This window comes from Hyaena hyaena, unplaced genomic scaffold (genome assembly GCF_003009895.1).
Source record: "Hyaena hyaena isolate Hyena2069 unplaced genomic scaffold, ASM300989v1 scaffold_207, whole genome shotgun sequence".
Lineage (NCBI taxonomy): Eukaryota > Metazoa > Chordata > Mammalia > Carnivora > Hyaenidae > Hyaena > Hyaena hyaena.
The window spans coordinates 544347-560923 of NW_024080836.1; the positions used below are offsets into that span (position 1 = coordinate 544347).

At 35.3% G+C, this 16577-nt stretch overlaps 1 protein-coding gene across 1 annotated transcript in view; it reads right to left on the bottom strand.

Annotated features, from left to right (window-relative positions):
• SCN2A (sodium voltage-gated channel alpha subunit 2) overlaps positions 1 to 16577 on the bottom strand; it is an 89074-nt gene that overhangs the window by 42347 nt on the left and 30150 nt on the right. The window contains exons 13-15 of the mRNA XM_039241998.1: positions 12740 to 12872; positions 8210 to 8448; positions 2167 to 2340 (exon numbers count right to left, since the gene is read on the bottom strand). Of these exons, the coding sequence (XP_039097929.1) occupies positions 2167 to 2340; positions 8210 to 8448; positions 12740 to 12872 (546 nt within the window). The remainder of the gene's footprint in view (positions 1 to 2166; positions 2341 to 8209; positions 8449 to 12739; positions 12873 to 16577) is intronic.

Consider the following 16577-nt stretch of genomic DNA (forward strand, 5'->3'; position numbering starts at 1 on the left):
AGACAGTTTTTATTGGCATTTTAATAAGATACACCAACATTTCCAGAGTCTTACATAAGCACATGTAATATTTTTTGTTTTTCTATGGGAAATGGATATACCTAGGATTGATGGTGATTCATTAGCAGAAACTGTTTCAAGGAAGTAGAGGCTGTCGTTACTTAAAAGCCCAAAGTGGATACATTTTGTAGCGAACGTGAGATGTATAAGCACAGATAAAATTAACGCAAATCATATAAAGTACAAGAGAAAAGCCAAGTAATTTCTTTAAATCTTTAGATTGCTTTAATCTTGCTGTTATCTTCAGTTTATTGTAACATCAAGTTGTATTTTATAGGAGATTTATTATACTGTAATCCCTCTTCTCTTGTGTTTTTACTTCTGTGGTTTTAGATACCCATGGTCAACCGTGGTCTAGAGGCAGATGATCCTTCTCCTGACATATTGTTAGAAGGTTAATAGTGGCCTAACAGTAAGTCACAATGCCCATGTCATTCACCTCACTTCGTCTCATCACATAGGCATTTTATCATCTCATACCATCACTAGAAGAGGGTGAGTACAACAGAGTAAGATATTTTGAGAAAGAGTGACCATATTCACATAATTATTAAGAGTATATTGTTGTAACTGTTCTGTTTTATTATTATTTATTATTGTTAATCTCTTATTGTGCCTAATTTATAAATTAAATTTTACAACAGGTGTGTCTGTATAGGAAAAAACAGTATATCCACAGTTTCAGGCATCCACTGGGGATCTTGAAACCTATCCCCACAGATAAGGGGGGAGACTACACATACTAGTTTATTTGAATAATAAATACTTGGACTTAAGTAAAAGTATATATTCTGTCAACTCTTATGTCTAGTGATTTAATTAATCAACTCATTATAGTGTGTAAATGGCTTGCACCACTGTATTTGACCTGGTGATTGTACTAGCTCATGGAATCCTCCAAAGTACCATTTATAGTTCAACTGCAGCAGTATTTCATTTCCGATGTTTCAGGAAATGTCAGGCCAAGAGTAGTGTATTATTTAATGACATATAAGTGATTCAGAGGAACAAAATATAAGCACCAAAATGTTTAATTTATTCCCAGGCAATAATTAATGCAAAAGATCCTACATACTAAGCAAAACAATAATATTATTTCCTATCACTTCCTATTCCCCAAACTGCAGCACATCATCACAAAGATTTACTAAACATTTCTTAAAGTAGTTACCTATGCTATTTTTTTTTGGCATCCTTCTAGGTTCAGATTAGATCCACAGCTATCTAGACTACTAGGTAAGGAAACCATAGCTGTAAGGAACTCAACTAAAATTTGATCTTTGAAGGCAGTAAGGGAAATTCTCAAAAGACTTCACAGCAAACTCTTGAATCTAATCACTGTTAAGATAGTTACCGATAGGAACCTGTCTTTACAAACTATATACAGCCTCTGCTTTTTGAAAATAAATCATAAAAAGAGCCAACTCAAAGTAACAGTATGATACAATGTATCACACTTTAAAATGGAAATGTATCAAATGATATTTTGTCTCTTAATTTAAAAGATTCATGAACTGATGAATGTAAAGATCAAATAAAAGACTTGGCTTAAAATTAACAAAACATAATATAGGCAACTCTACTCAGAGACTAGGATTTGGTGACTTTATGGTCGGCTGAAGGGGCAAATGTCTGGGGAAGCTCCATCCTCTCCCCTTATATACTTTACCCAGTCTCAAGTCTTCATGTCTTTGGGGGCAAAGCAGGCAGCTCCACAATTCCTGAGCCTCTGAGAGAAAGGTGAGCTCATCCTAAATCTCAACCAAGCCTTATGAATGGTTAACGCCACATAACTGAAAGATGAATACTGTGTTGTTTAATTGTGGTTTGGATTTATATATGAATCCTTTTTGTCTTCCTCCACATTTGTCCTTCCATTCAATCACTAAAGACAGAACTGTTGGCTGTTCACTTGAATGAACTTCACTTATCCACTAAACCTCTGATAAAGAACAAATAATACCTGGTTGTGGAAGAATCTGGTTTGTTTTTAAATGTATTCAAATAATATTGTAATTGTGGGAAATCTTATAATTCTTACTAGATGAGAGTGAAGTCTGATTAAATTAATTCTAAAACCATTATGGATACTCCCAGTTAATTTACCAGCCGAAATGATCGGAGAACTGACAATCCTTCCACGTTTGCCAAACCAAGTTCCATTAAACTGAGGCTCACGATTAAACCATCAAAAATATTCCAGCCCTCTTGAAAGTAATAATATGGATCCATGGCTATTATCTTCAGAAACATTTCTGCTGTGAAGATTCCAGTGAAGACCTAAATGAGAAATGTTATTAAACAAGTGAATACTCTTGAAAACACTATTAATTATTGACTCCCAACAGACACATTTCAATTACAAATTTTAAAAATTGGTTTAGGTCCAGCAAATCAGTAACCTCAAATGGTCTGCACTCAAATCAATATTTAACTGTTTACTATATTTAATGTTTATTAAGTGATGAATAGTATATGAATTAAGACAAAGTTAATATTGTGATTTTAATTATCTTACATGAATGGTTCAATTAAATCATTGTGGTCAACTGCTTGGCTCTGTCTCGTACTAAGAATATTTCACATTAGCTGTGATAAACATGGTCACCACTAGCCCAACAGATGGTAAGAATACTAAAAACAAAAATTATTTTCCTGGACAAAAAGAAGCAGCATTCTCCATTAACTATTTCCTTACTCTATAACTATTTCAAACTTTCTCCTCCACATACCTTCAGCTGTTTCCTTAACTTTCACTCTCAGTACTTCTGTGTCTCAGAGGTAATAGAGGTCAGCCAACCTGAACTTCCTCAGTGTTCCATCTACCTAACTACTTACAACCAAACCCATGCTTTGTTCTAATTTCTCTGCCTGTGTTCTGTGTCTCTTTTGGCCATCTCAAAGAATTCACCTTCTCAATTAGCCTGTAGTTTTAACTTCTTCCAGCTACTGACTGCTTCCGATTGAGATTTTATAGGGAGTACTGGTCACTCAGTCTTTCTCTACCACCAGCATCACCAAAGAAACTCTCCTTGCATTCTACTTCCCCTGTTAGCTATCCCCCATCCATTCTTTCCTCATAGTCCAACTTCTTTAAGAGGTTGGGTATTTGTCTATACTCAGCAGTTCCATTTCTTCAACTCTACAGCCTATCAGTCAACACAAACTGCTTTAACCAATTTCATCAACATAGCCAACATCACCATTGCTAAATTCAATAGAAAATTTTGCAGTTATCTTGCTTACCTCTTCAGAAGCTTTTCACACTGTTTACTGTTCCTTGTTCTTTAAAATATTTTATGTTCTTGGCTTCAGTGATCCACACCTCCCTGGACACTTCTCAGTTGCTTTTCTTCTAATAAATTATTCGAAATTGAATTTCTTCAGAGGTCTCTCTGTCCTGGAACTTCTTACTCTAATTTTCCTTTTACAGTAAGTTTACACTTTGAGATTTATTTTTCCATTCAAGCACATCTCCTGAGCTCCAGAAATATATATCCACTTGTTTATTTAATACTTCCATTGGATGGCTATTTCACAGGTATCTCAAATCAACAGGTCCAAAATTCACCTTACAACTTTCTCTGCACAATCTTGCTTCTCTTTTGATACTCACTAACTCAGTAAATAGACTCACTCTCAAACTTGGTGACCATCTCAGAAACCTGAAAGTCTTACTGACTTCTCCAAGTATCTCTTGAATACTCCAGGTTGAAATTCATCCATGCAGGCATTTCCAGTTTATTTTCCTTTTATTGTTGAGTAGAAATCCATTGTTTGAATATTCTACAGGTATTTAGAGACTGTATAACACTTTTTGTTTCTTTTCTAAGATATCTTTTGCCACCCCAAACACATGTGCTAATCTTTTCATATATTTTACACTTACATATGCTATAAAGTCCTGCTTTAAAAAATCAGCTGTCTTTTAAAGAAATTAAGGGAACAAGAAAGTTTTCTATTCACTCACATTTTAAAATTTTGAGTGACCATCATTCCCAGATTCAATTTTCCATCTAATATGCTTTTCTCCTTCAGCCCAAAAAACTAACTTCCTTTGGCATTTCTTGTAGCATAATTCTGACACAACAACTTCTCTGTTTTTGTTCATGTTAAAATCATTTCACATTAGCTTTTGAAGAATAATGAGTTAAGTTTTTCTTTCTTTCTTTCTTTCATCAGGCCACTTTCTTATGGACTGAATTGTTTCTGATGAGATATTAGCCCCTAGTCTATAATCAGTATTCTTCTTCTGCCTGCTTCTAAGTTTCTTTTGTTTTCAGCAGCTTGACTAAGATTTGCCCAATGTAGTTTATAGTTATCCTTCCTGATGTACACTAAAACTTTAATATTAAATGTCTAAGTTAATATTTGTCACCAATTTTGAGAAATTTTTGGCCACTGCTTTTTTAAATATTTGTTTTATTCTCTTCTTTCACTTTTCTCCTCCTGGGTCTCCATTATGCAAATATTAGTCAACTTGATGTTATTTTGCAGTTAGTGAGACTCAGTATACTTTTCTTTTCGGTTTTTCCCTGCCATTCAAATTGGATCATTCTACTGATTTGATTCAAGTTTAGTAACCCTTTCTTCTGACATCTGCTTTTAAAAAACTCATCAAATGAAATTTTCATTTTAGAATTTTTTTCTTTTTAGTTCTAAAATGTCTAGATGATTCTTCTTTATAGTTTTCATATTTTCCTGCTCATACACTCCATCTGTTTATTCATTATGACCATTTATTTTCTTCAAAGTGTTAAACACATTCATAATAGCTCCTCTAAAGTTCTTTTGTGTTGATACTAGCAATTCAGTCATTTATGGATCTATTTCTATTGAATGCTTTTTCTCTCAACTATAAGACATATTTTCCTATTCCTTTCATGCACCATGCAATTTTTTTATGTGTTGTGATGTGTTGTAGAAAATTCTGATCAATTAGCTTCCTCTGAAGAACAATGATTTTTGTCCTAGCAGACAATTAGGTTACAGGTTGTCTACCTGGAATGTATGGTAGCTATGTTTTATACTTAATTAGGACAGAGCTATTTTGGTTTATTCTTTGTCCTACTTGAATTCTAATTCTTTGGAATAATCTTTATTTCCAAACTGCAACCCATGTGGGGTTTCAAAGAAAAGCTTGAAGTGTTTGTCCAATTTCTCTATCTTGGTTGGCTTTGAATTCTAAACTCTGCTAATAGGTATCCCTTTCTATTCTATTTTTTGGAACTTTTTGCAAAGGACTAGTGTTAATTCTTTAAAAATTGGATAGAATTCACCAGTAAAACTATCTGGGACGAGGTTTTCCTTTGTGGGAATATTTTTTTATTACTAATCCAAGGCTTTTTTCAGATTTTCTATTTCTTCTTGACTCAGTTTCAGTAGTTTGTTACATTCTAGGAATTTTGCCATCTCATGTAGGCTATCTAATTTGTTGGCATACAATTATTTGTAGTATTCCTTAAACTTTTATTTATGTAAGTTCCATAGTGATGTCCCCTCTTCATTCCTGATTTATTTTAAATTTTTATTAAAATTTTTTAAATGTTTATTTATTTTTGAGAGAAAGAGAGAGTGCAAATGGAGTAGGGCAGAGGGAGAGAGGGAGACAAAGAATCTGAAGCAGGCTCCAAGCTCTGAGCTGTCAGCACAGAGTCAAGAGTGGGGCTCAAACTCACAGACCATGAGATCATGACCTGAGCCAAAGTTGGATGCTTAACTGACTGAGCCACGCAGACACCCCATTCCTCATTTGTTTTATAAGTCTAGCTAAAGATTTATCCTTTCTGTTCATCTTTTTAAAGAGTCATATTTTTAAATGTTTATTTGAGAGAAAGAGAGAGAAGTAGAGAGAGAGCATGAGAGGGAGAGGGGGAGAGAAGAGAGAATCACAAGATAACATGGAGCCCAATGTGAGGCTTGATCTCATAGAACTGTGAGATCATGATCTAGCTGAAATCAGGAGTTGGATGCTTAAATGGCTGAGCCAGCCAGTTACCCCATTTTTCATTGATTTCTAATTTTGTTCCATTTTTGTCAGAAAAGTAATTTGTATGATTTCAATCTTTTTAAGTTTAATATAGTTAATTTTATAACCTAACATATAACTTATCTGGGGAATGTTTCATATGCCTTGAGAAGAATGTGTATCCTGTCCATATATTTTCCACTATTCCATGATTCATCTCAAATGCAAATCTTTGCCTTCCTTAACACATAAGACAAATCCCACTTTGAATTGTCATTTTGTTATTTATGTCTTTCCAGTATCTACTCTCTCTTCTAGAAATGTCAGATTTGGATTTTTTTTTTCTTTATAATTCCACTCATTCTGTCTCCAGTGATAAGAAATGGTTCTGGTGTGGTCAAATAGGGCATTCTAAGTGTAGAATCAGAGTAACTGATTGGTTTAGAAATGGTCATGTAACCACAACCAGGCCAACAATATTCCATTCTTAGACCTTTGCTAAAGCAACTAGTTAGGAAGTACAATTCCTCTGCTTGGGGAACTGTGTTGGTAAGATAAACTTGGTAGAATGCTGCCATCAACAAAATACCCGGACAGAGATGAATGAAACATTTTGGGAGGAAGTAGAGTCTGAAAACGACTCCCAGTGACAATGCTGAGGAACCAGATTCTAGACAGGTTAAAACCTGGAGTTGTGCCCAAATCTACATTAGCTACTTGAGGTAATGAATTCTCTTTATTTTTGCTTATGCCCATTTGAGTTGTTTCCTAATATCCACCTCCATTAAATCTTTCTTCCATCCGTTGCTCATCTTTTAGAAATAATGTTGAAGAGGCTCATATATAAGTGAAAATTTGGAGTAGGTAATGTGATTATCCTTTCTTACCCCACAGTTCTATGATTTCTGACCACAGTGTTTTGGAGTTTCTGAAATTGCTTTCAGAGTCTCTGATATAGTGTTCAGACCTCCCATTGTTTTGTCAATTTCTCATGGGTACAGTTTTACTAACTGTAAAATACAGACAATCATAAGGACTGAATTTATGGGGACCTAGAAAGAGGGAGCTCATGTAAATTTCATTTCTTAGGTTGGGAGGTGCATGAAAACTTAAGCCCCTTACATTGGTATCAATATATTTTTGTTGTCTAAATTTGCTCAGTTTGTTTCTTTTTTTAATATTTATTTAGTTTTGAGAGAGAGAGAGGGAGAGAGAATGAGCGGGGGAGGGGCAGACAGAGGGGTAAAGAGGATTCAAAGTGGGCTCTGCACTGACAACAGAGATCCTGATGCTGGGCTTGAGCCCAGGAACTGTGAGATCATGACCTGAGCCAAAGTTGGTTGCTTAACAGACTGAGCCACCCAGATGACCCTCATTTTGTTTCTCTGTATAAGATCACTTTCCTTTCTATCACTCTACCATGTAGCCAGTGACTGTTAAATTTTTAACAAATATTTAAGTGAAAATGTATGCAAAAATTCATCATTATGAATTCATAAATTTACAGGAGAAATTCATGCAGGAATAATAATCCTTATGTGACATTTCCTCCCAAAAGAATCCATCCTCATATGTTTATAAATTATACTTCAGAATTATCTAATTTGGTATATTTTACAATTTGATTGACAAATGTAGTCATGTCCTTAAGAATCTATTCCAAATACCTGAGAAATACATCAGAATCTTGTTACCACAGACCAATGTCCTCTATAATTCCTAATCATTTTTATTTTTAAGTTTATTTATTTATTTTGAGAGAGATAGATGGGCAGGGGGAGAAGAAAGAGACAGGAGGAGACAGAATCCGAAGCAGACTCCCCATCAGCAGCATAGAGCCTGACATGGGGCTCAAACTCATGAACCATGAGAGCATGACCTGAGCCAAAACCAAGAGTGAGATGCTTAACAGACTAAGCCACCCAGACGCCCCCATAATCATCTTCCTAATGAATGGGCAGTTTAAATTTAACTCTAAATTAAATTGTACATAAAATTTTTAATTCGTTGCCACTCCTTAACTGTAGCAATATATATTTTTTTGTTATTAAAAAACTAAACTTTTGCTGTCCAGGTATACATGGCCAATGAATTCATATTTAACTTGAAGGTGATATATGAAATTCCTTAAAGCAATCATGAACTCTTTCAATGGGAAGAGGAACCCTCAGGGAGTCTTACCAGGTTCCCAACTGACAGCACACTGCTGAATTGCTCCGTCATAGGATAGTGCTCCATGGCCATAAAGAGTGTATTTAAGACAATGCAGATGGTGATGGCCAGGTCAACAAATGGGTCCATCACAACCAGGTTGACGAGATGTTTCACCTTTAACCATGGTTTACAGCAATCCCAAATCAAACACATGTTAGCAAATTTGTACCAACAGGGTGGGCATTTCTGTCTGGATTCTTCAAGTTCTGGAAAAAAAAAAGTTAGAATACTCATGAAAACTGCTTACTTGCTATTAAGCTGCATTTGGTTTAAATTGAAAGTGAATTTTTAGAAATATAAAGTTGTCAAAAGGCCTTAATGAGTTAACATGATGGTAGAACAGGGAAACACTTATCATGGTTTAGCTGTCATAGAAAACATGGGCACAGAAAGGCTAGTGAACTTTCCAAAGCTATTTTGGCTAAATGAAATTTCCAAGAGTCTATCTGCAATATTAAACTGTCTGAAAATTATCTTTAAGGGTATCTAAATTAATGGGTAGGCCTTGGGTTAAGCTCATTCATGCTCCAGATAGAGCCAGATGCATATATATTTTCAAAAAATCCCTCTCCGGAGATGTCTTAAAACCTTTATCAGTCATGCTGAATTTCAGTTTTTTGGATTAGAGATGCATTTTGGGTCTTTTAATGAGATAGTTTTGTCAGTGTCACCAGACTTAGTTAAAAAGTTTCCAGTTAAGCCTTGCAGATACAGACTTGCATATTGAAATCATCAAGATTGTTTTTCTTTATATTTCATTATTTAATTAGAGGGCACAAAAGAAGAGAAAATATGTACTTTCAGAAACTGGGATACTCACTGTTAGCATAAATCAATGTTTCACTTGGGACTTAACGTACTACTGGCAACGTACTAGAGGATTTTAGGTGGAACATATGTAGAACTCATAAATTTTCAAGGTGTGAATTTATTTTAATGTATTAAAATGTGTAATTATCATATCATGCCTATGATACAAAATTTCATATCAAAATACATTTATTTTTAAAAAATTTAAATGGTTTCAAGAAGCATTTCAACTAAAAAATAGTAGAGAGAAGAGAGACTGCACAGCTCTTTAAGGTGATAGTCAAAATACTAAAACTTGGTAAATACTGGCAATGAACTATGGAGAATTAGGAAGTGGAAGATTACTATCTTCTTTGGTAAGATGGTCCTTTAATCAACTCTTGAGTGGGAAAAGAATGTAGAACTTGTTTTCTGCCCGTGTTACTGCTTCACACCTGATTACCTGCTCTGCCAAATATGAGACCACCAGTTCTTCCCACTAAAATAGAGGGAAAGAATCTTTTTTTCATTAATGGCATATTTGACTCTGGTCAGTTACCTTACTATTATTTTAGTATTATTACTTTAGCAACTGTAATATCCCTCAAAACTTGGTACAGTTTACTAGAAGCTAAACTTTGTGGGGGAGAAAACAGCATATGGAATTGGTAAACATGATGAGAGTTAATGTATTTTTTGTTTGTTTTGCTGGTAAACATTCACTATAGCTAATGCTGTAAGTTTGCCACTTCCCTCCAGTAGATTAATTTCCTGATTGTTTTTAACAGAAATCTATTAGAAGTAGATTCTTCAGTGATCTCTTTAGATATTAAAATTTTCAGGTGCAGTTTATTTATATTTTTCTTAATATGTAATTTTGTAAACAATAAAGAAGAGTTGAGATGTAAATCAGAGGAAAAACATAATTATTAATCACCAATTATTACATAGATGCTTTTAAGCCTCCTAAATAACATCATGTTTATACTGAAGATCAAAAGATATCATTTACAGTAAATAACAAAAGAGAAATGAAATAATGACTCTTGGCCTATGTGTAGTCAGAATAAGTATTTTTTAAAATGCTACTTGTCATTCAGTAGATAAAAAGAAGCAAACAGGAATTGTGTAGAAAAAAAATATACCAGAGAAAAGTTCAAAAAGCAAAATTCAGCAGTGTTGCACATCTTGACACCAGGAAAAAGTGGAGCAAAGTTGTTTTAGTTCTAAAATAAAATCATTCAATTATTCATGCCAGAGAGAGAGAGAGAGAGAGAGAGAGAGGACGACAGAAGGAGAGAGAGACAGAGACAGAGAAAAATAATCTTACAGTTTAAAACAAAACCAAGCACTCCTGAAAGAACGACAGCCATTTCTCCATTATTCCTGTGTGGATTATCCGCACTGAGATTCACTTACATCCCAGTTTAGATATTTTGTTGGCTCTCCTCAATTCCTCAGGTGTTTGTAACTTTCCTTCTCACTATCCTTCCCATGGATGTGACCAGGAAACATTTCTGTACTGTTTTTGCATTTAAAACTTGAAAAGCAAACAGTTTCATTAAGCAGGAGGCTATTCATTACCATGGACAATGGAGACTTGACTGTAGTTCAAAAGAAGGAAAACAAAAGATGCCAGCCAGCTGGATCAACAAGCCTGGTTCAGAAAAAAAAAGGGAAGGTAAACCAAACCATGGTTAGACTTCGAAGGAAGATCCCCAAATAAACAAATTATGTCAACCTGAGAAACCTTTCCACTGTTAGCAGAACCAAAATTAGGAAGGAATGTATTAAAGGCAGCTCTAGCATGCGTGTGTATGTGAAGTATTGCTAACGACCAACCTAGATCAATGCCACGTTCTATATAGCCAATGAAAAACAGAATGAAAACATTGCCGTTGTCTCTCACAGAAGGATAAGGTCAAAAAGCTCTGCAGATATTAAACCAAACACTCAGTCTCTTGCTTCCTAAAGTACACATGTTTCTAGGACATCCTACACAACTCCACTGAGACACATTACAATGGAGAACCATTTGGGCGCGCTCATTTTGAACCCCGTATCTTAATTAGTGGACAAGTCCGATCTTGTGGTGAACTGGTGTTTTTCAAGTAATTTCTTATGTTAGCTCAAACTTAATGGTATCAGAAGTGCAAAGTAGGACTGTTGATTTAGACTTACCCTGTCTCCTTCTCTACTTCTTGCTTTAGGGAGCAGACATGCTGCTGACATCGGTAGCAGAACCACTGGCAGCTTCCTCTCAGTGGTTTTGCTATGGCAAGGAGCAGAAGACCAGAGAATCTTCAAAAGATTTACCTGGAGGGACAGGGAGGAGCAAGCTACTGGCAGCTGGGGGAGAAGAGGGAGTGCAAGCTAACGCAGGCGAGGTTGGGGAAGAACGTACTGAGTTTAATATTCCATAGAAATCAGTGAAGAGATTTCTGATACTGCACTAGGATATTATAGAAATTGGGTCTGTCATATAGACATGGCTGTGATATATTCAGCCATCTACACTGTGGGATTTTTTCTGGCTGTGACTTTTAGGCTTTGGTACTGGTATTAGTATCAAAGGATCTTTGCATTCAGACTAGAAAAGAATTATTCCAAGAATCCATCCAATACCAAGAGAAACTATAACTAACAATAAGAAAGCCATGTGCCCATGTCTCGTTTCTCATTCACCATCTTTCTCTTGTTTTCCTTTGACATGTCTACACATACACACATACACACACAGCCTGGGAGAGGGCAGAAAGAGGGGGTTATAAAAGAGAAAGGGAGAGAAGGGAGGAGGGCAAGGGAGGAGGATAGAATATATTTTATATGAAGGTATTTTCCAAGTCGTTGAAGTTGATAGTTCATATTTAAATTCACTTACAGTATTGAAAGACACAAATGTGAATTAACAAAAACAATGAAAATAAAACAATAATGATAATATTTATTAACTGCCTTCTGATTTCAGATACATAGGTGCTTTATATATGATGTCTCAATTCTTACAACAACCTTATGCCTAAACCTCATGATCTGCATTTTACTGACGGAAGGACTGAAGTTTAGAGTCATAAATTAACACATTTAACATGTAGCAGAGCCAAGAATTGATCACAGATCAAGCTGTCCCCAAAGTCTCTATTTTGGCATTATAAGGTCCAGACGTCTAAACAATATGTTAACCACTCAGAAATATAATCTGCAGCTAAAGAAAGAGCTGATATATTGTAATACTACGGTCAGAGAGAGGCAAAAGTAGTTCTAAAAATTCTTTTAAAAAATTGCTTCAAAGAGGTTAATATCGAACCCTAATCCACATTTCATTTACATTTCTAGTTAAATGAAAGGACTTTATAACTTGCATCTCAAGCAGTTAATACGATTCAAATGGGTTAGCATCATCATGAAAATACATTTTTCAATGTTACTCCTTTCATTGTCATGCACACAACAAGCTTCAACAGTTTAGAATTTAATCTACAAAAGCAGTATTCCAAGTATATATTGTATTTGCAATAGCTTCCTGGAGGCTAAATGTAAAAATCTATATGAGATAGTAGAATCCATGTGTTGTATGTGGATTTTACTTTTATCTGGTAAAAGACATGCTGCTGATATGGTATAAAGTCATGAAATTTATGGAAGTATTTTGTTTTCATCATTACCAAAGCACCACCAAGTAGGTCTGCTGTAAGACTTTTGACATACCTTCCATGGTGTTGGTCAAAATGCTAGCTAAACTCATTGCTCTTTGCCTTGTTGTAGGATCTTCCAGCAAATCCATGGAAACATGGTAAGAACTGGATCGTCTCTTTCTTAGTTCTGTTTCAGTAGTTGTGCCCTGAAAATAAAATTTCAGAATAAATAACTATTACTCTGAAGGGTAGCAAAACCCAAAGCGTTCCTATAGTAGGTGCTACTTAACTAAACGTCCACCAGATGAGAACAGCTCATTAAAACATTGCTGGAATCATCATCCTTGGGAAGTGTTTGAAAGCCCATGGGATTCTCAGTCTTCAGTGATGCCTGGGTTTGTAATCAAGATGGCTTTTAATTCCTTCCCCTTGGGGCTTTTGGCCAGATGGATCCTGTCTACCTTCGTACAGATGTCCTTTTAGCATTTCAACCAGTCCTATCTAGGACTTCAGACTGAAGCTCATTGTTCCTTGATTTAGTCTCAGCTTCAGTTATTAGGTCTTTATAGACACATATTCATGTGGTTTAATGTATGGAAAGAAGTTTTAAGGTTTCCCTAATACTCATCTGTCACAGTTCCCCTAAAATGTGAATTCCACTGGTAAAATGTTTGTATTCATTATCAACAGGTAGCATATCCTAACATCCTTAACAAAAAAACCCCAAAAACATCCTTAACAAAAAAAGTAAAATATTATAACTAATCTATAACTGTCTTACATTTACAAAACAACTCCAAAAAAATCCACAGAACAACTATCCTCGGCACTGAAACTCTAAGTTAAGGCAATGACACCAATTTGAGGAACTTTGATTTTTAACTATGATAAAATGATTGATGCTTTTCTATTCCAAATTAAACTCACCAAGATTTCAACATGAGTGGAAATGTATTCCTACTTAAGGAGATCAAACAATGAAATTAATTATCACAGGAAGAAAGGGCAAAACTCAAACATTTCAAATGCAGATTTGAACGGTAGTAACACATAAGAAGTCATTTTTAGTTCTCTCAGGATTTTCCCTATTTCTGGAAAAGCAATATGACTCCGGCTCATCTACTTGACTTTACTGTGGGATGAGCGATATTATTTAATTAACCTGCATACCTCTAATGTAGACATATTCAAAAGCAAAGTTTCCATTCAATTGATATGATTGCCATCAATGGTGATAAACATCTATCTATTTAGGTCACTCTAGAAATAATTTTTCATAGAAGAGAAATTTATTTTCTTTCTTTTTTAAAATTATTAAATGTTTTATTTATTTCTGAGAGAGAGAGACAGCATGAGCAGGGGAGGGTCAGAGGGAAAGGGAGATACAGAATCCCAAGCAGGCTCCAGGCTTAAGCTAGCTGTCAGCACAGAGCACGATGTGGGGCTGGAACCCACGAACAGCCTAAGTTGGACACTTAACTGACTGAGCCATCCAGGAGCCCCTATTTTCTTTCTTTAAAAAAATTTTTTTAATGTTTATTTATTTTTGAGAGAGAGAGAGAAAGAGAGAGAGAGTGTGTGTGAATGGGAGAGGGGCTGAGAGAGAGGGATACACAGAATCCAAAGCAGGTTCCAGGCTCTGAGCTGCAGCACAGAGCCCTACGTGGGGCTTGAACCCACGGACCACAAGGTCATGACCTAAGCCAAAGTCAGATGCTCAACTGACTGACCACCCAGGCACCCTCAGCTGTTTATTTTCTATTCTCATTTCCTCCTCTTCAGTCTCTGAAAGCCTACTCCTTCGTTTGCACCTTCGGGTCCAGTTGTACCACAAGACAGTGCCCTGACTCTCAGCACCCGGCTGTGTGAATGAAGAATGGACCAGACAGAGAGGGAAATAAAAGGATCTCGCTAAGCTCTGCTTCAAATGAACTTCAGTTTGTCTTCAGAGATTTATCCCATCCTCTCTGACAGGGCAGGAGTTTTATGGTAATTACTGGAAACGCTATTTTCCGAGATTCTCTTTGTATTTATGCCAAAGCAGTTGTGGTTTGTTTTTGTTTGTTCAATTAACATTTATCCAGATCAGTGACGCTCATACTTTATTATGTATACGAATCATGTGGGATGCTTGTCAAGGAAAGACTTCCCCTGACTTGGTTCTCTTCAGTCTTTTGGTCTGAGTAAGTCTGAATCAGCCCAGGAATCTCTACTTTTTTTTCCCCTTAAACCACTTAACTGAGGAATAATTGACAGGTAAAAAGCTATATATATATAATGTACACAACTCAATGAGTATACACTCATGAATTAACACCACTATCAAGGCCACAAACATCTCCATCACTTTCCAAAGTCTCCTCCCATCCCCTTGATTATTATTGTTGTTGCTGTTAATATTTGTAATAAGAATACTTAATGCAAGATCTATCACTTTAGTGAATTTTAAGTACATGATACAGTATCATTAGCTATAGGCACTATGATATATAAATCTCCAGAACTTATTTATCTTGTGTAATGAAAACTTTGTACCCTTTGACCATCAAACCTACAGAAGCAGAGCAGAATGGTGGTTGCCAGGGGTTGGTGGTGGTGGGGGGGAAATGAGGTATCTCTATTTTTAAGAAACATCTCAGGGAATTCTGATGTAAGTAGTCTGAGTGTGAGGTAGTATATTTTGAGAAACACTGGGTTAAAGTGAAAATGTTTCCTTCTTAGCAATTTCTTATTTTCCATTTAATAAAGTTTTTAAAAAATCAATGGAAGGCAATACTGCAGTATGGATAGAATGTAGGTTTAGCAGGCAGCATACCTGGGGTCAAATCTTAGTTCCACCATGCACAGGCCTCAGATTCCTCCTCTGTAAAATGGGATAGTATTAGTAACTATGATAAAGGGTTGTGGTGAGGACTTAATGAAATAATACATGTAAACTGCTCTGGACAGTGTCTAGTACACAGCTATGATTTTTTTTTAAGAGACGTTGCTATTCTTTTTCCATTCTTCTTGGTTCCTTCACTACAAAGTTCTACTTTTTCACTATTTTATTTGAAACTAGGATGCTTGGACATTTCTTTAGGAGAAAGTGGGGGCAGAGGCCATGGGGGAAAAGTGATCAATGGCTATTTCTGTAATCCAAGTAAGAAGTTCCTCTATTAGGTGACTGAAAGCTGACTCTGTATGATTTTAATGTGGCTTAAAGAGCTTGTCCAACTATAATAAATGGGATTGTATTTAAAAAGTCACACAAAGATTTTAATATGATTTGGTAAACTATAAAATACAACCAAGTGACATTGCTTGAATACTTTTATGTCAGCAAATACATTCTTATTTAATGCCAAAGTTAAAAAGCACCTTATGTTTTACAAAGGAAAATGTCAATAATATATCCTTATAAGTGTTAGCTACTTAGTTGAATCTCTTTTTTATATTCTTGATTTACAGCTTCTTCGTTTACATAAAGAAATCATGACAGTAATATTAAAAATCAAAATTTGTTCTAAAAATTACAATACATGACCCTACCAGGTACTTTGAGTGACTTCTTTACACACAAAGGTACAATGGCTGGGGTCATTTGAGTGGGTGCTAAATATGTTACAGCTCTCTGACTTGCAAAGAAAAAGAATGTTGCAGGGAAGGATTTAGATTCTTTAATAATAGTATCTATTTCAAGTGGAACTATCAAATTCTCCTTTGGGCGGAACAGCAGTAACAAGATCCTTAAGTTGAGTATATAATTTCTTGCATTTCTTACTATTATATTAATGTTCTATTGTATTAATTAAACATTATATTTAATGTTGCTATGCTTTTTGGCAAGTTTCACATGCAAGTTTCACATGCCATATTGTGATGAATACTTCTATTTAGATTTTATGAGACCCAACCTATATTTTTAATTA